The sequence below is a fragment of the Schistocerca piceifrons genome, chromosome 3 (assembly GCF_021461385.2).
Source record: "Schistocerca piceifrons isolate TAMUIC-IGC-003096 chromosome 3, iqSchPice1.1, whole genome shotgun sequence".
Classification (NCBI taxonomy): domain Eukaryota; kingdom Metazoa; phylum Arthropoda; class Insecta; order Orthoptera; family Acrididae; genus Schistocerca; species Schistocerca piceifrons.
In genome coordinates this window covers 929,692,504-929,717,972 of record NC_060140.1, presented here as the reverse complement: position 1 = coordinate 929,717,972, position 25,469 = coordinate 929,692,504, and the positions used below count along the sequence as shown (strand labels likewise).

At 43.7% G+C, this 25,469-nt stretch overlaps 1 protein-coding gene, 1 non-coding gene and 1 pseudogene across 2 annotated transcripts in view; 2 read left to right on the top strand and 1 right to left on the bottom strand.

Moving 5' to 3' along the window:
- Positions 1-25,469, top strand: part of LOC124787789 (protein Skeletor, isoforms B/C) — a 694,854-nt gene that overhangs the window by 543,538 nt on the left and 125,847 nt on the right. Inside the window, exon 5 of the mRNA XM_047254691.1 lies at positions 21,900-22,138. Within this exon, the coding sequence (XP_047110647.1) occupies positions 21,900-22,138 (239 nt within the window). The remainder of the gene's footprint in view (positions 1-21,899; positions 22,139-25,469) is intronic.
- On the top strand, positions 829-903 carry Trnas-cga. The gene has a single exon. It is a non-coding gene; the product is annotated as a tRNA-Ser (tRNA).
- Positions 24,639-24,756, bottom strand: LOC124791152 (annotated as a pseudogene).

Here is a 25,469-nt window from a genome sequence, read left to right as displayed (position 1 = left end):
TCATGAAGTTCGGGTATGTGGCATTGCTGATGGTGACCCCTCCATCGAATAGGGACGTTAATCTCAGCGGCTGCCTGGGTGCTATTCTTCATCCATATCTAAATGATTACTCTGCGATTCACACTTAAGTGCTTCGCGGAGAGTTCTTCGGACCATCACCAAGCTTTCTCTACCGTTCCACTCTCTATTACACTTAAATCTTTTTGAACGAGTTCTGATTTCTCTTATTTTTCTCATGGGGTTTTCTGTCAGATTACGAGACAGAGTTTCGTTGTGGGAGCTATTAAGGTCATCTCGCATTGAAGTCCGCGCTAAGTGTCGAGATTCAGTAAAACACCACCAATCTTCGAGATTTTGTGTCCTTTTAAATTTGCATTGCTTGTTTCGTTGCTTCTGCAACACTGTTCTGACCTATTTTGTATACCACGAGTGTTCAGTGCAATCTTTCTTTAATTTATTTGGTATAAATATCCCAACTGCTGCAGCTACTATTTCCTTGAACTTAAGCCACATCTGATCTACAGTGACATAGCCAGTATGGAAGGAGTGGAGACTGTCTCTTAGGCTGGCGTCAAGCAAATTTTTATCTGAAACTTCCTGGCAGATTAAAACTGTGTACCCGACCGAGACTCGAACTCGGGACCTTTGCCTTTCGCGGGTAAGTGCTCTACCAACTGAGCTACCGAAGCACGACTCACGCCCGGTACTCACAGCTTTACTTCTGCCAGTACCTCGTCTCCTACCTTGCAAACTTTACAGAAGCTCTCCTGCGAAGGTAGGAGACGAGGTACGGGCAGAAGTAAAGCTGTGAGTATCGGCCGTGAGGCGTGCTTCGGTAGCTCAGTTGGTAGAGCACTTGCCCGCGAAAGGCAAAGGTCCCGAGTTCGAATCTCGGTCGGGCACACAGTTTTAATCTGCCAGGAAGTTTCATATCAGCGCACACTCCGCTGTAGAGTGAAAATCTCATTGTGGAAATTTTTATCTACTGTTTTAAATACCTATGTTTTGCGTTTACTTTTCGTGGATTCAGATGTTGCGTTGGTCAGTCCCACTACAACGACCTTGTGATCGCTAATCCCTGTCTCCATCATGATGCTTCCTGTTTGCTCACGTTTATTTGTTGCTATAAGAGATCCAGAATGTTTTCGCGACCATTTAAACTTTTAGTGGGCTCCTGGTCGTATTACTCAAAATAATTTTTGGGGAAACCGTTTAGTACACTTTATGACGTGTTTTATTTTACCACCGGCTTTGAAAGCGTATTTTTCCAATATATTGTGGGAAAATTGAAATCACCATCAAGTACAGTTCTATGAGTGGGGCACCTATTTGAGATGATTCTCTTAGTTTTCTTTGAACTGTTCAGTAACTGTATCATCTGAGTCGGGACGTAGGTAAAAATAACCAGTTACTATATTAATTTATTCCGGTTGTCAACTATAATCTCTATGGATACTAACTCATAGGAACTATCTACTTCACTTTCACTACAAGATAAACTACTTCTGACAGCAACAAACCCGCCCCCACCAGCTGTAATTAATCTATGCTTTCTTAACATCATTGGGTCCTCTGTAAAAGTTTCGTCTGAACTTATCTCCGACTTCAGCTAGCTTTTGGTACCTATAACTGTTTGAGCTTCAGTGCTTTCTATTAGCACCTGGAGCTCTGGTTCTTTCCAAACACAGCAACGGCAAGTCAGAACAAAGATACTATTTGGTGATAATTCTACGCTCTACCGGTGTTCGTCCTGCACCAGTTGAGAACTGCTTAACTAAAAAACCACCCAGTCTACCCGTGTAGCCGCCTCTTTCGTGTAGTGGAACCCTGACCAATTAAGCGGAACGCGAAACCGCACCAGCCTACGCCGAAAGGCGTGTACAGGTACAGCTGCGCATGCATCTTCAACACGATACCGCAGTTCATTAAGAGTAGTGACTAGCGTATTGTGACCAGCCAGTTGCTCAGCCACCATTGACCAGACGTTTTCAATTGGTGAGAGATCTGGAGAACGTGCTGGCCAGGGTAGAAGACGAACATTTTCTGTATCCAGAAAGGCCCGTACAGGTCCTGCAACATGCGGTCGTGCATTATCCTGCTGAAATGTAGGGTTTCGCAGGGATCGAATGAAGGGTAGAGCCACGGGTCGTAACACATCTGAATTGTAACGTACACTGTTCAAAGTGCCGTCAATGCGAACAAGAGGTGACCGAGACGTGAAACCAATGGCACGCCATACCATCACGACGGGTGATACGCCAGTATGGCGATGACGAATACACTCTTCCAATGTGCGTTCACCGCGGTGTCACCAAACACGGATGCGACCATCATAATGCTCTAAACAGAACCTGGATTCATCCGAAAAATGACGTTTTGCCATTCGTGCACCCGGGTTCGTCGTTGAGTACACCATGGCAGGCGCTCCTGTCTGTGATACAGCGTCAAGGGTAAACGCAGCTATGGTCTCCGAGCTGATAGTCCATGCTGCTGCAAACGTCATCGGACTGCTCGTGCAGATGGTTGTTGTCTTGCAAACGTCCCCATCTGTTGACTCAGGGATCGAGACGTGGCAGCACGATCTGTTACAGCCATGCGGATAACATGCCTGTCATCTCGACTGCTAGTGATACGAGGCCGTTCGGATACAGCATGGCGTTCCTGAACCCACCGATTCCATATTCTGCTAACAGTCTTAGATCTCGACCAACGCGAGCAACAATGTCGCGATAAGATAAACCGCAATCGCGTTAGGCTACAAGCCGACCTTTATGAAAGTCGTAAATGTGATGTTACGCATTTCTCCTCCTTACACGAGACATCACAACAACGTTTCACCAGACAACGCCGGTCAACTGCTGTTTGTGTATGAGAAATCGGTTGGAAACTTTCCTCATGTCAGCACGTTGTAGGTGTCGCCACCGGCGTCAACCTTGTGTGAATGCTCTGAAACGCTAATCATTTGCATATCACAGCATCTTCTTCCTGTCGGTTAAATTTCACGTCTGTGGCACGTCATCTTCGTCGTGTAGCAATTTTAATGGCCAGTAGTTTACGTGTGCGACTCAGCTCTCACATGTTGTTGTTGTTGTGGTCTTCAGTCCTGAGACTGGTTTGATGCAGCTCTCCATGCTACTCTATCCTGTGCAAGCTTTTTCATCTCCCAGTACCTACTGCAACCTACATCCTTCGAATCTGCTTAGTGTATTCATCTCTTGGTCTCCCTCTACGATTTTTACCCTCCACGCTGCCCTCCAATACTAAATTGGTGATCCCTTGATGCCTCAGAACATGTCCTACCAACCGATCCCTTCTTCTGGTCAAGTTGTGCCACAAACTTTTCTTCTCCCCAATCCTATTCAATACTTCCTCATTAGTTATGTGATCTACCAATCTAATCTTCAGCATTCTTCTGTAGCACCACATTTCAAAAGCTTCTATTCTCTTCTTGTCCAAACTATTTATCGTCCATGTTTCACTTCCATACATGGCTACACTCCATACGAATACTTTCAGAAATGACTTCCTGGCACTTAAATCAATACTGGATGTTAACAAATTTCTCTTCTTCAGAAACGCTTTCCTTGCCATTGCCAGTCTACATTTCATATCTACTTCGACAATCATCAGTTATTTTGTTCCCCAAATAGCAAAACTCATTTACTACTTTAAGTGCCTCATTTCCTAATCTAATACCGTCAGCATCACCTGACTTAATTAGACTACATTCCATTATCCTTGTTTTGCTTTTGTTGATGTTCATCTTATATCCTCCTTTCAAGACACTGTCCATTCCATTCAACTGCTCTTCCAAGTCCTTTGCTGTCTCTGACAGAATTACAATGTCATCGGCGAACCTCAAAGTTTTTATTTCTTCTCCATGAAATTTAATACCTACTCCGAATTTTTCTTTTGTTTCCTTTACTGCTTGCTCAATATACTGATTGAACAACATCGGGGAGAGGCTACAACCCTGTCTAACTCCCTTCTCAACCACTGCTTCCCTTTCATGTCCCTCAACTCTTATAACTGTCATCTGGTTTCTGTACAAATTGTAAATAGCCTTTCGCTCCCTGTATTTTACCCCTGCCACCTTTAGAATTTGAAAGAGAGTATTCCAGTCAACATTGTCAAAAGCTTTCTCTAAGTCTACAAATGCTAGAAACGTAGCTTTGCCTTTCCTTAATCTTTCTTCTAAGATAAGTCGTAAGGTCAGTATTGCCTCACGTGTTCCAGTGTTTCTACGGAATCCAAACTGATCTTCCCCGAGGTTGGCTTCTACTAGTTTTTCCATTCGTCTGTAAAGAATTCGTGTTAGTATTTTGCAGCTGCGGCTTATTAAACTGATAGTTCGGTAATTTTCACACCTGTCAACACCTGCTTTCTTTGGGATTGGAATTATTATATTCTTCTTGAAGTCTGAGGGTATTTCGCCTGTTTCATACATCTTGCTCACCAGATGGTAGAGTTTTGTCAGGACTGGCTCTCCCAAGGCCGTCAGTAGTTCCAATGGAATGTTGTCTACTCCAGGGGCCTTGTTTCGACTCAGGTCTTTCAGTGTTCTGTCAAACTCTTCACGCAGTATCATATCTCCCATTTCATCTTCATCTACATCCTCTTCCATTTCCATAATATTGTCCTCAAGTACATCGCCCGTGTATAGACCCTCTATATACTCCTTCCACCTTTCTGCTTTCCCTTCTTTGCTTAGAACTGGGTTTCCATCTGAGCTCTTGATATTCATACAAGTCGTTGTCTTATCTCCAAAGGTCTCTTTAATTTTCCTGTAGGCAGTATCTATCTTACCCCTAGTGAGATAGGCCTCTACATCCTTACATTTGTCCTCTAGCCATCCCTGCTTAGCCATTTTGCACTTTCTGTCGATCTCATTTTTGAGACGTTTGTATTCCTTTTTGCCTGCATCATTTACTGTATTTTTATATTTTCTCCTTTCATCAATTAAATTCAATATTTCTTCTGTTACCCAAGGATTTCTATTAGCCCTCGTCTTTTTACCTACTTGATCCTCTGCTGCCTTCGCTACTTCATCCCTCAAAGCTACCCATTCTTCTTCTACTGTATTTCTTTCCCCCATTCCTGTCAATTGTTCCCTTCTAGTATCTCCAGGATTCTTTCATGTATACAATCTTCTTTCATGACTCTTGAACCAAGTGCTAGCTATGATTAAGTTATGCTCTGTGCAAAATTCTACCAGGCGGCTTCCTCTTTCATTTCTTAGCCCCAATCCATATTCACCTACTATGTTTCCTTCTCTCCCTTTCCTACTCTCGAATTTCAGTCACCCATGACTATTCAATTTTCGTCTCCCTTCACTATCTGAATAAGTTCTTTTATCTCATCATACATTTCATTAATTTTTTCATCATCTGCTGAGCTAGTTGGCTTATAAACTTGTACTACTGTAGTAGGCGTGGGCTTTGTGTGTATCTTGGCCACAATAATGCGTTCACTATGCTGTTTGTAGTAGCTAACCCGCACTCCTATTTTTTTATTCATTATTAAAGCTACTCCTGCATTACCCCTATTTGATTTTGTATATATAACCCTTTATTCACCTGACCAAAAGCCTTGTTCCTCCTGCCACCGAACAAGACTAATTCCCAATACATCTAACTTTAACCTATCCATTTCTCTTTTTAAATTTTCTAACCTACCTGCCTGATTAAGGGATCCGACATTCCACGCTCCAATCCGTAGAACGCCAGTTTTCTTTCTCCTGTAACGACGTCCTCTTGAGTAGTCCCCGCCTGGAGATCCAAATGGGGGACCATTTTACCTCCGGAATATTTTACCCAAGAGGACGCCATCATCATGTAATCATACAGTAAAGCTGCATGCCCTCGGGAAAAATTACGGCTGTAGTTTCCCCTTGCTTTCAGCCGTTCGCAGTACCAGCACAGCAAGGCCGTTTTGGTTATTGTTACAAGGCCAGATCAGTCAATCATCCAGACTGTTGCTCCTGCAACTACTGAAAAGGCTGCTGCCCCTCTTCAGGAACCACACGTTTGTCTGGCCTCTCAACAGATACCCCTCCGTTGTGGTTGCACCTACGGTACGGCTATCTGTATCGCTGAGGCACGCAAGCCTCCCCACCAACGGCAAGGTCCATGGTTCATGGGAGGGGGGGGGGGGGGGAACTCTCACATATTCACAATAAAAAGGGCCAATGTACACAGAGGAAGAATGCAGTTCTGACAAGTAGCTGAACCAACCCCTTTTTACTATATGCAGATATACATTTACGGTGAAAATATCACCTATTTTCAAGTGACTGCAGGATACTATCTAGAGCTAGTGACTGGTGGCTGGCGCTCCCCACCCACTGCGTGGGCGCCCTCGGCTGCAGAGCCACCTCCTCACCCTCCCACTGCTGGTGCTGCCGCCGCTGCAGGCTTCTTACAACTTGGGAAGCGGGCGCCGCCGCCCGGAACTTCATTAGCGCAGAATTAATGGAACAACTCAAGTTTTAATTAATGGCAACATCCGAGCACACATTAGGAACAGGTCACAACTCGCAGATGGTCCGCTATCAGCTCCCCGCAGCTTCCGCCTCTGCGACATCTCGCTCACCTCTCTGCTGCTGCGTTCCAACTCGACGAGGGCACCCTCACTGCATACACGCCGAAAGCACTACAAACGCCTTACTTCCCTCATTTACGACTGTTACCAATACGCCTGACAAGAGAACCTTATGCACGATTTTCTTGGTACTTATAGTATTTGAAGGTCAGTAGCCGGATGTGAATTTCCTACAGCAGTACGATGCAGTTCTCAAAATAAAAACTCGAAAAAATCGAATTTGGAGACCAGAAGATTTCGACATACTACAAAGTACAAAGCATTTGCATCATATTAAGAAAAAGACTACCAATTCAGTCAGATCTCTGATTCAATTCTCGCTAGTACTAACTTTTTTTTGCTTTTATGTACGTATTCCATATTTATTATAAAGTGAAAATGTTAGTTAATAAATATTGAAACATGTTGTTGCTGTGGTCTTCAGTCCTGAGACTGGCTTGATGCAGCTCTCCGTGCTACTCTATCCTGTGCAAGCTTCTTCATCTTCCAGTACTTCCTGCAACCTACATCCTTCTGAATCTGCTTAGTGTATTCATCTCTTGGTCTTCCTCTACAATTTTTACCCTCCACGCTGCCCTCCAATGCCTAATTTGTGATCCCTTGATGCCTACCAACCGGTCCCTTCTTGTCAAGTTGTGACACAAACTCCTCTTCTCCCCAATTCTATTCAATACCTCCTCATTAGTTATGTGATCTACCCATCTAATCTTCAGCATTCTTCTGTAGCACCACATTTCGAAAGATTCTATTCTCTTCTTGTCCAAACTATTTATCGTCCATGTTTCACTTCCATACATGGCTACACTCCACACAAATACTTTCAGAAACGACTTACTGACACTTAAATCTATACTCGATGTTAACAAATTTCTCTTCTTCAGAAACGCTTTCCTTGCCATTGCCAGTCTACATTTTATATATTCTCTACTTCGACCATCATCAGTTATTTTGCTCCCTAAATAGCAAAACTCCTTTACTACATTCCATTATCCTCGTTTTGCTTTTGTTGGTGTTCATCTTATATCCTCCTTTCAAGACACTGTCCATTCCGTTCAACTGCTCTTCCAAGTCCTTTGCTGTCTCTGACAGAATTACATTGTCATCTGAGAACCTCAAAGTTTTTATTTCTTCTCCATGAATTTTAATACATAATCCGAATTTTTTTTATGTTTCCCTTACTGCTTGCTCAATATACAGATTGAATAACATTGGGGAGAGGCTACAACCCTGTCTCACTCCCTTCCCAACCACTGCTTCCCTTTCATGCCCCTCGACTCTTATAACCGCCATTTGGTTTCTGTACAAATTGTAAATAGCCTTTCGTTCCCTGTATTTTACCCCTGCCACCTTTAGAGTTTCAAAGAGAGTATTCCAGTCAACATTGTCAAAAGCTTTCTCTAAGTCTACAAATGCTAGAAACGTAGGTTTGCCTTTCCTTAATCTTTCTTCTAAGATAAGTCGTAAGGTCAGTATTGCGTCACGTGTTCCAACATTTGCAGTATTGAAACGTACATTTTTAATAAAAATAAAATATTTTTAATTATATTTTGCATGAGAATACGAGTATTCAAAATCAAATTAAAATTTGGTATAAAAATGTGAAATGTCAACCAGAGAATGGAATACTTTTTTATTTCTCGAGATTTAACAGTATTACTGATGTACACAATATTTTCATTTAACAATAACTCACATCTGTATCAAATTTTAATGTATCTTTATGTGATTATAATCACTAATTAATGATTAAAAATTAAAAGACGTTATTTTTATTAAAAACTATCTGCTCCGGCCCACAAGTCTAGTGAAATGGGAATGCGGTTCTAGGCGCTACAGTCTGGAGCCGAGCGACCGCTCCGGTCGCAGGTTCGAATCCTGCCTCGGGCATGGATGTGTGTGATGTCCTTAGGTTGGTTAGGTTTAAGTAGTTCCAAGTTCTAGGCGACTGATGACCTCAGAAGTTAAGTCGCACAGTGCTCAGAGCCATTTGAACCATTTTTTTGAGGCTGGCTTGTGTTGACATCTCCCTGTGCTAAAGCAATGCTCAGCTGTGGGGACTTAGAACATTTTTACACTCCAATGCTCATACTATCTTGTTGCGTAACAGCACACTGTGACCCTCTCAGTATGCACTATTGCAGCGATGTTCTCCTTCAAATTCATATGAAGAATTACCGCACAATACTCCACTACATCAACAAGTTACTGCATCCTGTTTTAGCTCCTCTAGCAACGTACTACGGTTCTGTGGCACGGGTACTTCATTGTGTAACATGGCTGCAGACATGTAGCAGGAAATAAACCAATAATGAATTACGTAACATTATTTTTTTCAAGGTGATAATTACAACTTAATAACTACCCAGTCTACGTTGAGACATTTATCACATTTTAAAAGGCAGATCTTAAAATTTGTTCCAATCAATTTCCGCTTACTGGAAATTGGAATCAGGACCGCTGTCCAAAGGATACCTCACTTTTTCTTTAATTACAGACTGAAATGGAAATGACCGTTTGGCGTCATTGGTCGGGAGGCCCCTTACGGGGCAGGTCCGGCCGCCTTGGTGCAGGTCTTATTACAGTCGACGCCACATTGGGCGACCTGCACGCCGGATGGGGATGAAATGATGATGAAGACAACACAACACCCACTCCCTGAGTGGAGAAAATCCGTGATCCAGCCGGGAATCGAACCCGGGCCCTTTAGTACGGCAGTCCATCACGCTGACCATTCTGCTATCGGGGAGAACAATTACAGATTTATTTATATTCATATTTTTATGTCAGTGTATTTATCTCTCTTCCATGATGACACACCGTCCGGTCACATTAATGTGACATGTCGACGTCAAAGTGCAATAAACACTCGCACACAGCAGGTGGGAGTACCAGCATTCTTTTGCTTATGCCGTTTGTCCCGCGGAGACGCAGGGTCGGCATGGTTAATCGGATGTGGCAATGTTAGTTGAAGGGGTGGCCGGATGCCCTTCCTGCCGCCACCCCATACTCCCTGGGAAGGAATTAGTGTACCCCAGCTGTCTGCAATAGTGTAATCCATGGAATAGTGCGAAAGTGTTCAGATGTCTGCGAGCCGTGTAACTGAGGCGGGACGTGGGGACCAGCCCGGTATTCACCTAGGGGGATGTGGAAAACCGCCTAAAAACCACATCCAGGATGGCCGGCAGACCGGCCCCCGTCGTTCATCCGCCGGGTGGATTCGATCAGGGGCCGGCGCGCCTACCCGAGTCCAGGAAGCAGGAAGCTCGGCTAACCTGGCGGGTAGGTGGGAGTACTAGCAGTAAGGGGTATGTAAAACGAGTCGCGGGGGGGGGGGGGGAGTTAGGGCATGTAAACGAGTTGAGTCGTTGTCGTTTTGCAGAAACGGAGCGATTTATCTGACGGGCCAATGGTGGAAGTATTTCCGAAATGGCGAAGTTTGTAAACTGTTCGCGTGCCACTGTGGTTAGAGCATACCGTGCTGGGCAAAATGGCGCTATCCAAAACTGGTGCAGAGACAACTGTGCTGCAGCATGGGTCATAGAGGGCAGGCTGAAGGACGGCTAGGGAGGTGTGTACAGGCGAGTAGGTGTGCAGCTATTGAGCAGCTGACCGCCCAGATGGACCGTGTGTGTCCTCAACGACCTTTCAGCGAACGGTTATGGTTATGGACCTCCGCAGCAGGCGCCTGGTCCACGCACCCATGCTGATAACCGTTCACTGGCGACGAACGCAATTGGACACCCACTGAGTGGCGATAGGTGGTCTGCTCAGGTGAATTGGGTTTAGCTCCATCTGACAGGTGGCCGTTGGCGTGTACGGCGTGAAACGTCAGGAAAGCAAACGTCCTACAACAATCGTTGGAAGGGTTCAGGCCGTAGAAGGGAGTGCTTTGGTCTGAAGAACGATTTCGTGGCGTTCCCTGGGTAATCTCGTCCTTCTGGCAGGCACAATTGGTCAAAAGTATGCACCGGGACATGCAGTTTGGTTTTCCTCAGCACTGTGGCATCTACCAGCAAGACAATGCTATGTGTCACGTAGCTCGCAGTGTACGTGCGTCGTTCGAAGAGCGCAAGGATGAGTTTGCCGTTCTCCTCTCGACACAAAAGCCCCAGATTAAAACCCAATCGAGAATCTGTGGTACCACCTCGACCGGGCTCTACGCGCCATGGATCCTTATTTGAGAAACCCAACGCAGCTTGCGACGGCACTGGAGTCGGCATGGCTTAACGTCGCTGCCCGTACCCTCTAGAACATCACTGACTCTCACAGTGATCCGCGCTGCAGAAGGTGGCTGTTCCAGCTTCTGAAAGGCGATCACCTTAATGTGACTTGACAGACTAACTGCTGATCTTATAAGCATTAAGTCGTAAACCACCTGTCATTTATTCCCAAACAAGTCCCGTGTTCTAGTTCGACACAGCTGATGTCAAGGGCAACTTAACCGGCTACCCTGCTACCAGACACCATTGTGACCCCTCACATTTGCAAAGTGCCTGCTTCAGTAGCTCGCGACAGCGGAGCCTTCGGCGGTAAGGCAGACATGGAGCGGCGTGACTGGACGATAAGCCTTTAGCTATTAGTCGAAGCTACTTTTGTCACTTTGGATAATGGGGATGAAGTCATCTACCAAAACTTTCATGAACCGTTCGGTAGTCACCGTGCCATCAAGGAATAACTTAACTCCTCCCGAACAGGCCATGACGGCCCAACGGTACTGACCGGCCGCCGTGTCATCCTCAGTCCACAGGCGTCGCCGGATGCGGATATGGAGGGGTATGCAGTCAGCACACCTCTCTCCCGGCCGTATGTCAGCTTCCGAGACCGGAGCCGCTACTTCTCAATCAAGTAGCTCCTCAGTTTGCCACACAGGAGCTGAGTGCACCCCGCTTACCAACAGCGCTCTGCAGACCGGGTGGTCACCCATCCAAGTGCTAGCCCAGCCCGACAGCGCTTAACTTCGGTGATCTGAGGGGAACCGGTGTTACCACTGCCGCAAGGCATTTGGCTGGAATCACCCACTGAAGGTGAAGAGATTTCTCGATCGCGAAATGCGGATTCTCAGTCCCCCAAATGCACCAGTTTTGCTCATTGGTGAACCCATCCAAATGAAAGTGGACTTCGTCACTAAACCAAATAAAACTAATTCCCCTCATGACTCGCGGCCAACCGTTCAATTTGAACGGCCTAACTCAAACCGTTCAGAAGTTATGACGATTTTATTTCACATAGTTCAGTATTTGTCACCATGTACATAGTAACATATGTGCTTACTCCGCAACAGCCAGGCAAGAAAAAGACGCCACAGTATGGCGAGAAGATGTTGAATGCCATATCATTTGTTTTACAGCTAAAGATGCACAGAGCACATTTCCGTTTGGCCTCTTTAGCAAAAGTCCCTAACCAAACTTTATTATATTATTAAATGCGAGTTGTATTTTTACATAGAAAAACAAAAGCAGAAAGTCTCAACATGCCCGAGTATTACTAATGAGTATGTTTCTATTGGTACTTTTCACTCAGTCTTTAAACGGTTATGAAGTTACATGGTGGCATGTATTAAAAAAATGATTCCATGACTCATAAGTGAATGGAATTCAATGCAGCGGGCATTCCAAATTGCTTGTTGTATTTTTGTATGTCTGCAACTGATATTGCGGGATAAATGTCACCAGATCATATAAAATGCTGGATTTTTGGTTAGGGTGGATTACGAACAATAAAATACGTCTTTCGCTCTTCCAACAACTGAGTAAAAGCCCCGATACTGCATCCCGAATAATTTCCTTCCATTGTTTACAGTTCCGGTCTGCCCAGTTTGAGCCGCTAATATCTGTGCGATTCGCTCGGATAGCCCATACGTCACCACGCCCACACGGCGTCCAGCAGACGGGGCGACTCGTGTTACAAAAGAGTTTTGCGCTGTCGGCCTACGCTGTACATTGCTCCGAGTGCGTACCGAGTGACGTCAGAGGGAGCGGACGCGCGCGCCGAGCTGTGACGTCACGCGGTCCGCAGCTGCGCCGCGACCCACGCGCCGTGTCTGCGCAGGCGGCGTGGGCGGCGCGGGCGCGCGTAGTCTAGCGTAAAGTCCCGTAGCCTGTAGTCGCGGCGCAGCCCCATTCAGGGGCGCGAGGCGCGCGTCCCGAGTCGAGCTGGACCGCACTTTCTCACCCCCCACCGGCTCTCGCAACGGCGACCGCACACAATGAAAGAAAGCGGACGAGCTTACTCGACATCGCACCTGAATCAACAGAAAAACGAAGAACTCTTGACCAATCCACTTATCAAATTATCGCTCCAAAAACACATCGTACTCGAGAAGAACACAGTTGAATATTTTTTGCTGAACACATACACACAGTATCTAACATTAATGCGTGATTTATCGCGGTAAAGCTTCTACATAAGATTATACCTCTGAATGAGTAAGTAGCTTATGGCAACAATACAAATATTTAAATTCGTTCAATAATTACACTGAAGAGCCAATAAACTGGTACACCTTGTTGGGGCGGTGGGTGGAAATTAAAATTATTATTTCTATTGTATGTATATTTCTTGCCGTTCTCAACACAGGCTCTCTAACTACACTACTGACCATTAGAATTGCTACACCACGAAGATGACGTGCTACAGACGCGGAATTTAACCGGCAGGAAGAAGATGCTGTGATATGCAAATGATTAGCTTTTCAGAGCATTCACACAACGTTGGCACCGGTGGCGACACCTACAACGTGCTGACATGAGGAAAGTTTCCAACCGATTTCTCATACAGAAACAGCAGTTGACCGGCGTTGCCTGGGGAAACGTTGTTGTGATGCCTCGTGTAACGAGGAGAAGTGCGTACCATCACGTTTCCGACTTTCATAAAGATCGGATTGTAGCCTATCGCGATTGCGGTTTATCGTATCGCGACATTGCTCCTCGCGTTGGTCGAGATCCAATGACTGTTAGCAGAATTTGGAATCGGTGGGTTCAGGAGGGTAATACGGAACGCCGTGCTGGATCCCAACGGCCTCGTATCACTAGCAGTCGAGATGACAGGCATCTTATCCGCATCGCTGTAACGGATCGTGCAGCCACGTCTCGATTCCTGAGTGAACAGATGGGGACGTTTGCAAGACCAAAACCATCTGCACGAACAGATCGATGACGTTTGCAGCAGCATGGACTATCAGCTCGGAGACCACTGCTGCGGTTACCCTTGACGCTGCATCACAGACAGGAGCGCTTGCGATGGTGTAATCAACGACGAACCTGAGTGCACAAATGGCAAAACGTCATTTTTTCGGATGAATCCAGGTTCTGTTTACAGCATCATGATGGTCGCATCCGTGTTTCACGACATGGCGGTGAATGCACATTGGAAGCGTGTATTCGTCATCGCCATACTGGCTTATCACCCTGCGTGATGATATGGGGTGCCATTGGTTAGACGTCTCGGTCACCTCTTGTTCGCATTGACGGCACTTTGAACAGTGGACGTTACATTTCAGATGTGTTACGACCCATGGTCCTACCCTTCATTCGATCCCTGCGAAACCCTACATTTCAGCATGATAATGCACGACCGCATGTTTCAGGTCCTGTACGGGCCTTTCTGGATACAGAAAATCTTCGACTGCTGCCCTGGCCAGAACATTCTCCAGATCTCTCACCAACTAAAAACGTGTGATCAATGGTGGCCGAGCAACTGGCTCGTCACAATACGCCAGTCACTACTCTTGATGAACTGTGGTATCGTGTTGAAGCTGCACGGGAAGCTGTACCTGTACACGCCATCCAAGATCTGTTTGACTCAATGCCCAGGCGTATCAAGGCCGTTATTACAGCCAGAGGTGGTTGTTCTGGGTACTGATTTCTCAGGATCTATGCACCCAAAGTGCGTGAAAATGTAAACACATGTCAGTTCTAGTGTAATATATTTGTCCAATGAACACCCGTTTATCATCTGCATTTCTTCTTGGTGTAGCAATTTTATTGGCCAGTAGTGTACAATGTTGGCAACCAGAAAGTGATTAGCAGAAACGTGATGCCTGCAATTAGACTTCACTGTGCCCACTCTGATGGAGAATAAAAGTAATTGATTACTGAAGTTCATTATTGCTCTGAGGATTTAGGATGATGTCTGGGATTCATAGAAAATGCAGTTTACTGTAACCATTTTCACTATATTCTGAAAACGATGAAGCGTAACTTTCCAGATAAATGATTATCCTTATCAGCTATTGCACTATCACAGCTGTTCAGAGTCTATTGCGTGGGTCCTATTATGCCTAGATAACGAAACTGTTCAATAATCGTTATCGGTGTAAATGTTCAAAGTGAATGCTCGCCAAAATTTGATGTCAATACTCATCAAACGCCACGCTTCTAATGGTAGAAAGTCTGTCCTGCGGCGACACGTGAAAATACAACATGCGCAAAGTGAAAATAAATCACTGGAATCGTTTCGTTATTAACTCTTTACCCCAACGCGAATTCATTGTTACGTGCATACCGAGTTACATAATACGACATCCAAGGCTGTTCCTTGCAGCTGCACAAACGCGACGCGGCTTCCGACACGGGATGCGCACTGATACGAATCTAGAAGAGAAATGGGGCCTTACTCTAGCCCGCACGCTCTTATTTATATAGCCACGGTGCGGACCGCCGAAGGCGCAGCCGACAACATTTGCCTTACTGAAGAGTCGCTGGGCTAGCAAAATACCACTTCAAGTTACTAAATAATTTAATTGTGCAATCAGCACACAGGTAAGTATCTATAATAAAATTCAAATGTGGCTACGTTAAATACTTTTGGCGAGAGAATTATTATAGTTGTACTGCGCGCAATAGATGAGCTCTCAACTTGCCCTTTGGAGAGACGCTACAGCTATAGTTTTATAGCTACCTTTTTGAAGCTTCTCACATCTTTGTTATTATAGCGTATCTTCATTCTAGGTAAATCTAAACATCCTAGCTTTGTTACTTACTTACTTAATCTATCTTGCTTCCGAACTTTAAGGACACAAAAAAAGAAAATCATGAATTTCAACCAAAATATTACTTTATGCTGTTTCCATTAAATTACAATGAAAAAGGAATCCGAAATAAATTTTGAAGTTCCTAGCTCATTCCTGTTGCGCCGATGATTTTTACGTAAAACGTCTAAATTTCGAATATTGTTAAGTTACCAAACTGAAACTTAACACATTATTTTTTTAGCATCACTCCTGACATGCTATTAACTTTTCAGATTATTTATTTTATTTTTAAGGTATTGCGCTACATTCGTGACGTCACAGCTAGTTACAGCGGACTAGGCCGGCACAAAATGGAAAGCATATGACTTCTATATGGCGTGAGTAGGCTGCTTCCCTACAACCTGCCTAATGTCGTGTAGGGAAGTGCCGCAACACGACGTGGCTTGGACTCCACCAATGCCTGAAGTAATGCTGGAGGGAAGTGACACCATGAACCCTGCAGGGCTGTGCATAAATCCGTAACAGTACGAGGGGGTGGAAATCTCTTCTGAACAGCAGGCTGCAAGGTATCCGAGATATGTTCAATAACGTTCACATCTGGGGAGTTTGGTGACCAGTGGAAGTGTTTATGCTCAGAAGAGTGTTCCTGGAGCTACTATGTAGCAATTCTGGACGTGTTGGGAGTCGCATTGTCCCTGGAATTCCCCAAGTCCGCCAGAATGCACAATGGACGTAAGGGATGCAGGCGGTCAGAGAATGCTTACGTACGCGTCACCTGTCAGAGTCGTATCTAGACGTCTCAGGGGTCTCATATCACTCCAACTGCACACACCCCACACCATTTCAGAGACTCCGCCGTGTAATCTGCCCCTCCCTTTCTTGCTGTTGCTACTGTCCACAATGGTGAAGTGTTTTCAAAAGATTCGAGAGGAGTAAGATTTACAATAAACTTTTTAGCTATCTTTTCTCGAACAGTTGGCTTCAGTTCTTCATGTCAAGAGGACTGATTCTTGAAGTTGAAATTCTCAAATTTTAGGTTCTCATGGTTCCATTGATCTAAATAATTTTGAATAACATCTTTGCAGAAATTTTTGTTTTCACGATAATCTCTCATTTTAATATATCACACTGTCTTTTGAATTTTCACATTAACAAAGACGATATTACATTGTTCGGCCAAAATACAAAAATACGTCTGATCACATCATAGACATGCTTACTACTACGTCACTCTGCGTTATTAACAATATTCCAAAGGCTCTACCATTTTTCTTGACAAATGCATTTCTATTAATTTAGACTATTATTTTATAAATGAATCCATAAATACAGTACAAGATTCCATAATTAATAACAGTAATTTTAAGTGTGCCAAATATTTTGTAATTTCAAAAGTTTCTAAAAAACAATTTTAACTGTACATTCAGAGAAAGCATATATCGATTGTAACAACAAAAACAAAGTAATTCCTTTCCATAAGTTCTAGCTATAAATATAATATAGTGTGTATAAAATTATACGGAATTTTTCAGAAAAACAGCTGAGATAATACTGACCTGTAAAAAATTCGAACAATATTTCTGGTACTGACTACTACTGCTGAGAAACTGTAATGCAAGAGGAGGATGTTTCTTTTCAACCAGCGCTGCAGTCTGGAACCGCAACACCTCTACGGTCGCAGGTTCGAATCCTGCCTCGGGCATGGATGTTTGTGATGTCCTTAGGTTAGTTAGGTTTAACTAGTTTTAAGTTCTAGGGGACTAATGACCTCAGCAGTTGAGTCCCGTAGTGCTCAGAGCCATTGAATTTTCAACCAGCGTGAACAGTCCCCTGCTGACATACAAGGTCCATGGATTCATGAAGTTGTCTCCATACCCGTATGCGTCCATCCGCTCGATACAATTTGAAACGAGACTCGTCCGACCAGCCAACATGTTTCCAGTCATCAACAGTCCAATGTCGGTGTTGACGGGCCCAGGCGAGGTGTAAAGCTTTGTGTCGTGCAGTCGTCAAGGGTACACGAGTGGGCCTTTGACTCCGAAAGCCCATATCGATGACATTTCATTGAATGGTCCGCACGCTAACACTTGTTGATGTCCCAGCATTGAAATACGCAGCAATTTGCGGAAGGGTTGCACTTCTGTCGCGTTGAACGATTCTCTTCAGTCGTCATTGGTCACGTTCTTGTAGGGTCTTTATCCGTCTGCAGAGATGTCGGAGATTTGATGTTTTACCGAATTCCTGATATTCACGGTACGCTCGTGAAATGGTCGTACGGGAAAATCCCCACTTCATCGGTACCTCAGAGATTTTGTGTTCCGTCGCTTGTGCGCCGACTGTAACACCACGTTCAGACTCACGTAAATCTTGATAAGCCGCCATTGTAGCAGTAGTAACCGATCTAACGACTGCGACAGACACTTGTCTTATACAGGCGTTGCCGTCCGCAGTGCCTTATTCTGCCTTTTTACATATCTCTGTATTTGGATACGCATTCCTATACCATTTCCTTTGGCGCATCACTGTATATGAAGTACTAAACGTCAAATTTAAGTGTCCCCTGTAAGCCGTGAGATAGGCAATCTGCAACTGTGCTGACCGCTATAGGTATTTAGTAACACATACGGTAAATCCGCCAAGTAGCGATTATGATATTCCACCAGCGAGCAGCGATATGGATGTGGAATCGATTAGTCTCACCCACAGGGGGCGCAACATGGTCAATGACACAGACGCCATCAGAAGACAGAACTCAGACGGGTTTAAAGTCCTTTGGTTCTAGTAACTGCAAATCAGCGCGTGCCGCAGCCGAAAATCAGTGCACAAACTTTTATGATGCACTTCTTTACGCGCCATTACAGTAGTTTGTTGACTATTTCCTACAGACCTCCATTTCGATTTGGCTACAACTGCGACTATTTGTATTTTACTTGGCATCCGTTGTGAAATTTATTCACTTAGAACTTTCAGGCTGAATTCGCACATAACCGTCTCACTGCTTATACCGTTTGTGAATATGTTCTGCATGATCTTAATCTTTGCATAGTTAATGAACTTTCCTTTCCTTCCTGGGTAACCACGGTCATGTAGAATTCTTTTGAGAGAAATTTCCGCCATTTGACTGTCAACTGTTCCTTTTGTTTTACACAATCATGATTTCGGTATTTTAGCGATTCTCAAGTGTATGTTGAAATGTTAAAATATGCTTATGTGACCCCTGCAGCTTCCTATGTAGGCCACCCGCTGTACGGTCGTGTAAGTCTGATTGGCGAGTACTCGAGAGACAGCAATTTTTGTCGTCAGTCGTTGCATGTCTGACAAGACGAAGTCAATTTCGTTCAGGGGGCGTCTATACTGTTATCAGTACTCTATTTCACAAATTACATGAACTTGAAGATTTGATAATCACTGTAAACCTCCAACAGTTAAAGCAATGACTGTTGAAGTGAATAAGGGAAATATGTTTGTGGTAATGTCAGAGAATGACTGTAACAACAAATTGAAGGAATCTCTTGAATTGAATAATATTAAGAGATAGCACCGTGACCCAACTAATACATTCGGTGCTCTACATCAGAAACCATTAAATCTATATAATGTTGTATTCAAAAAGATAGAAATGAGAGAGTGCATATTAATGAGACCAAAATCACCATCACTGGTGCTTAACCTAACACCGAATAAAAATGATCATCTATCAGACTCACCGTAAATATTTTTGATATTCCAGCATACGCAGTTAGCAAAAACCTAAAAACACTTCTTAAGTAACATTACACACAAAATTCAGATGGCATTAATAAAAATAAAAATACACAAATACTCAAAAATGGGAAATTTATCTTGTGTGATATATCAAACCTCTACACAAAAATAATGGCAACTGAGACAATTCATATTATTAAAAACAACTTCCTAAAGGATAAGAAATACAGTCAGACTGAGCTGTATAAAACTGTAGAACTCTTACAGGTAATTACTGCATACAATTATGTTTCATTCCAGGATGAAATTTGTTTTCAGTACAATGGGGTGGATACAGGCTCATGTCTTGCCGATACTGTAGCCGGTATATTCATTAATAGAACTGAATAAAAGTTTTTTGGAGACAGCCAACAAAATAATTTATTATCACAGATGTGTTTATAGCAGCTTCAAATTTGTTTGACGGTATCTTAGATGAAAGTAATATTAAGTACACTTAGTTCAACAGCTCTCATCAATAAATTAAATTCACTACATAAGCAGGGAAAATTTTTGGACACAAAAGTTCCTAGTGGAATGTGAGACATAAATTTACTATATTTCGTAAAGCTACTTACGTGGATGTAGTAGTCCACAACCAAATACGTCATCCCATAGCATAAAAATTGCAATAATCCCACGCAATGATCTGCAGAACAGTAAACTTACCTACGGCTGACGGCCAGAAACGACCTACCTTGATTTCACGTGGCCAGCTATACCCGCGGCGACGATCCGCCAGTGCAGACGCAGCGCAGACGGGAATGTGTTACGCAATATGTAAAACTGAAAGTAAAAAATGCAATTTTCAAACGTATCAAATCGTCTTTTGTTTATTTTGTCGCCATACCGGCCAAACGTTGTATAATGTCGTAGTAATCCTATTTTACGCAAAATTCTTATCACGTATTATAAATACCAAATTTTTGTAACTGATCTACACTTTTCGTATGTATCTAGTATGAAAAAAATAACTAAACTTCAATTTCTTTGAGAGAATCAAAACGGTCGAAACAAAAAAATCCAATCCTCTGACAATTTCAAAAATTTTTTGCTCAAAACAGCCAGCCGTTGTGGCCGAGCGGTTCTAGGCGCTTTAGTCCGGAACCACGCGGCTGCTCCGGTCGCAGGTTCGAATCGTGCCTCGGGCATGGATGTGTGTGATGTCCTTAGGTTAGTTAGGTTTAAGCAGTTCTAACAAGGGAACCTCCCCAACGCACCCCCCTCAGATTTAGTTGTAACTTGGCACAGTGGATAGGCCGTGAAAAACTGAACACAGATCGATCGAGAAAACAGGAAGAAGTTGTGTGGAACTATGAAAAAATAAGCAAAATATACAAACCGAGTAGTCAATGCGCAAGATAAGCAATATCTAGGCAAACGTGAACAGAGGAGCGCCGTGGTCCCGTGGTTTGCGTGAGCAGCTGCAGAACGAAAGGTCCTTGGTTGAAGTCTTCTTTCGAGTGAAAATTTTAATTTTTTATTTTCGGTTTACATGACAAACTCTTATGTTTTCATCACTTTTTTGGGAGTGATTATTACATCCACAAGAAAACCTAAATCGGGCAGGGTAGAAGAATCTTTTTACCCATTCGCGAAGTGTATAAGTTAGGTGGGTCGACAACATATTCCTGTCGTGTGACGCACATGCCGTCACCAGTGTCGTATAGAATATATCAGACGTGTTTTCCTGTGGAGGAATCGGTTGACCTATGACCTTGCGATCAAATGTTTTCGGTTCCCATTGGAGAGGCACGTCCTTTCGTCTACTAATCGCACAGTACTGCGGTGCGGTCGCAAAACACAGACACGAAACTTATTACAGTGAACAGAGACGTCAATGAACGAACGGACAGATCATAACTTTGCGAAAATAAAGAAAGTAAAATTTTCACTCGAGAGTAGACTTGAACCCAGAACCTTTCGTTTCGCAGCTGCTCACGCTACCCACGGGACCACGGCGCTCCTGCGTTCACACTATCCTTGATTTTGCCTATCTTGCGCATGGGCTATTCAGTTTGTATATTTTGCTTATTTTTTCATAGTTCCACGCAACTTCTTCCTGTTTTCTCGATTGATCTGTGTTCAGTTTTTTAAGGCCTATCCACTGTGCCATCTTATAACTAAATGCGATGGGGAGGTTCCCTTGTAAGTCTAGGGGGACTGATGACCTCAGATGTTAAGTCCCATCGTGCTTAGAGCCATTTGGACCTTTTTTTGGCTCAAAACATTTTTGTGAACACATTGTCTGATAACCACGTACGTATTTGAAAAAAAATTAAGATTTTTTCGAAATTCAAAAATTGAAATGTGATGAAATTTTATTTAGAAAATTGGATTTACCAGCTAAATTTGACATGTCAAGGTAAGTTAGTTTTTTTTTGTTTTTTTTTTCAACCGGAATGAAATATCACCTGCTCCTCCCCTTGAGCGAGTATGATGATAATTTATTATCGTCTTGCAAGGCAATAAAGTTGCTAACACGTTGAATATAGAGACCTCAACTGTTTCAAACTTCCCATGTACTTCGATCACACAGTAATCGGACCTGCGTAGTGACGTGAGAGGCCTCTGGTGTTCGCAGGTGAACTTCGGCGAGGTGTTCATCCCTCTGGGACTGGAGGTGCCCAAGGCGCGCGTCCTGCCCGAGTTCAAGCGGCTGGCGCACGGCCTACGCTCGGGCAACATCAGCGTGCTCGACGCCAAGACCTTCTACATCCCCAACCTGCACTACGACGGCGCCGGGCCCGACGCCTACTTCTGGGTCGGCAACGGCACCGAACCCAGCCCGCTCGGGATCAAGGTGCCCAACGAGATAGGCAGGTGGGTCAGCGCCCAGCGTAGTCCACTGCCCTGTCTACGTTTCTTAGGTCTAAAACTCACCATTTATCGGGACGAAGGAGAGGCACACAGCAGTCAGTCGTAATCCTGTTAGTTTTTATTACACTTGCAAATCCAGACTTTGGCTATAATCAACCGTCTTCAGTGCATTTTCGTTACAAGTCAACAGACTCGCGGTAGTTAACGTCACCATATATTCTTAGAGGTGTATAGGCAGAGGGACACGTAAACACTCTGCTGAATGTGAAACACGTGAAAATTACAGTGCTGTTTCTCACGCGAAGCTCACAGATTGGAAGTGCCACAAAAACTGCTTAAGACGAAAAATTGCGAATCGTGAATGTGCAACCATGTTTTTTTTTTCGATTTCAGTCTCCGCTAACAATGAACTTCAGGACTTCAGTACATGTAACAAGATTCAAAACCACCACAAGTAAATTGTTTACTAATTTTATAAAGAAATACTGTCTTCAAGGTAGAGACATTTTAGGTATACGCTAGCATATTTCCAGAATGACCACAAAAGGTGCTCTGGAAATGGAATCGAAATGCGTCTGGTTAAAAATGCTGTTTAACCGCAGTAAGCTTCAGGCAGGGGAAGCAACAATAATTTATTATAACAGCTGCTGCGGAACATGGCCATGAACGTATTACGAATAATTTTAAATGTTGCGTATTTAATGTCATAACTTTCTTTGATTTGACCGACTTTGTAGCGATGACAGATTTATTTATGGGTCGTTTCAAACGAAAATCGATTGATGGTGAAGGTACCACAAAAGAAAATAAATCAGGATCTAATAGGGAACCAAACGACAAGGGCAGTCTGAATACAGATTAAAACTCACTTTGACTTCCTTGAAAAAGAACCTCATCTGAAGTGGATGCAGGTATAGGTGAGGATGGTTCGTGAGAAATAATTACTTAACTTCCTGCAGAAGAAACATTCGCTGATAGCGATCCTGACTGCCTTCCTGGCCCAAAGCAATCCAGAGGTCCTGCAGGATGCTGGGCTTCGCGCATCTCTACAGGACTGATTAGAAGCCTGAAGCACAACATGTTATCTGTTGCCAATAATGACATTTTCCCTTTCTTATCCAGTTTAGTAAGTTGATACACACTCGAAGATCGCTTGAAACACTTCTATAACAAGACAAAGTGGTTAACATGTGTCCTACAGCCCTGAAAAGTATGTTTTATAAAAAAGTTAAAATACTTACTATTAAAACGTATCTTTTTAAAAAAAAGTTACAATGAGAACAAAAGTAAACACAGTGTATTCTATAATTTATGAGTGCTCTAAATCAAATGTAAAGTTCAATAATACGATATATACACCATTACTGTTACAATGGACAATATCTAACATAAGTTGGAATCGAATGGAGACCACTGAGTCAAGAAAACAAAATTCAGTTACGAGCTGAATCAGTGAAGGAGCCAGGAGCACTGCGAGTTGAATCACTTGTGAGCCAAGAGCCCAAAGAGTGGGGTGACTCCTGAGTTGCCTTGTGATTCGCTCTATGCGGAATCAGGAGGGATAGGGGTGCGGTGACTGGCTACAGGGACGGGCTAACAGAGGATATGGAATAAGTTCAAAGAAGGGCATCTCATTTTGTTTTATCACGTAACAGAGGAGAAAGCGTCTTGGATACTGTAGGTGAGATGGGGTGGCAGTCATTAAAACTAATGCTAACTTCGTTCCTGTGAGATCTTTTCACAAAATTTCAATCACCAACTTTCTCCCCTAAAGGATAAAACATTGTTATTCTCTCGTTACGTAGGGAAGAATGTCCAGTCTGATACAATAAGAGACATCAGAGCTTGTACATGTGTTGTTACCTACACGCGGGATCGATACAAATAAAGTCTGTGTCCCCTTTCAATCATGCCACAAACTCAACTTGTGGATGTCGTCAATGTAATGTGATGAATTTGATCGATGCAGTCGCTTCCAGGTCTCTGGTCCCAAAGTTCACTTATGCTGTTGGATTTCTTAACAATATGCAATGCAGATATCCATAAATCAAAATATGTCTTCATAGCTCAGTATTTATTTCGGAAATAACACACAAAAGGCACTCATTGTTACAACTGACATCAGAAACGGTTTTGCGCTGCTGCCAACCTCAGTTTGGTCGCTACTCAGAAAACTCGAGAGTACTGCAGAGCTACATGACATGCTACAATGTCAGCCCACTCTGGAGTGAAGCTTCGTGTCGGTCCAAAACATATTCAAAGACGTTCCTCTCTCGGCCAGCTTAACGGATGTGATTCCTCCCGAACAGGCCATGAAGGCCCAAAAGTACCGACCTGCCGTCGTGTCATCTTCAGCCCACAGACGTCACTGGATGGGGATATGGAGGGGCATGTGGTCAGCACACCGCTCTCCCGGCCGTATGTCAGTTTCCGGGACCGGAGCCGCTACTTCTCAATCAAGTAGCTCCTCAATTTGCCTCACAAGGGCTGAGTGCATCCCGCTTGCCAACAGCGCTCGGCAGACCGGATGGTCACCCATCCAAGTGCTAGCCCAGCCCGACACCGCTTAACTTTGGTGATCTGACGGGAACCGGTGTTACCGCTGCGGCAAGGCCGTTGGTCAATTTATATTAGTATTGCCTTAAAAATGGTTTTTCTGTTGCATAATAAATTTGTTTGAACGTATGTTCATGTGATATCAATCATATGAGTCCATTACTATATCAACAAATCTCTCTGCCACCTTAGCAAAATAAAATAATTGAAATTTTACGAAATTTAAAGTGACGGAAAATTTATGTGTAAAGGGCCTCACCTTAAAGAAATTTTTGCGCTGATTCCAAAACTCTTTAGAGTTTGGGCGTCTGTAAAACAGGGCGTTTCAAAAAGAATATACATATTACAAAGTACTACGTTTTCAAAATTATCGATCGCGGCGCCACGGCTGTATTATTGGAAAAACGAATACTTTGTCTGCTTTATATTCACTGCCAGTTGTCTTCTGTTTGCTCGGTTTGCAAAATGGCTACTCCGCAGTAGAAATCATTTTGAGTTCTCGAGTGTGCCAAGTGTAATTCCGTGATTACACTCCCAAGATGTTTCAGGCTGAAGTACCAAACTAACCCTCCGAATGGATGGAGCATTCACAGATAGTGTCGACAGTCTGTAGACACAGGATGTGTATGTAAAGGAAAGAGGCGTGGTCGCTTTCGTGTTTCCGACGAAAATGTCGCAAGAATTCAAACCGCTTTCCGACGTAGTCGTAGAAAATCATTTCATTGTGCCAGTCGGGAAATTCAACTGCCTAGGAAAACAATTTGGCGTGTTTTGAGAG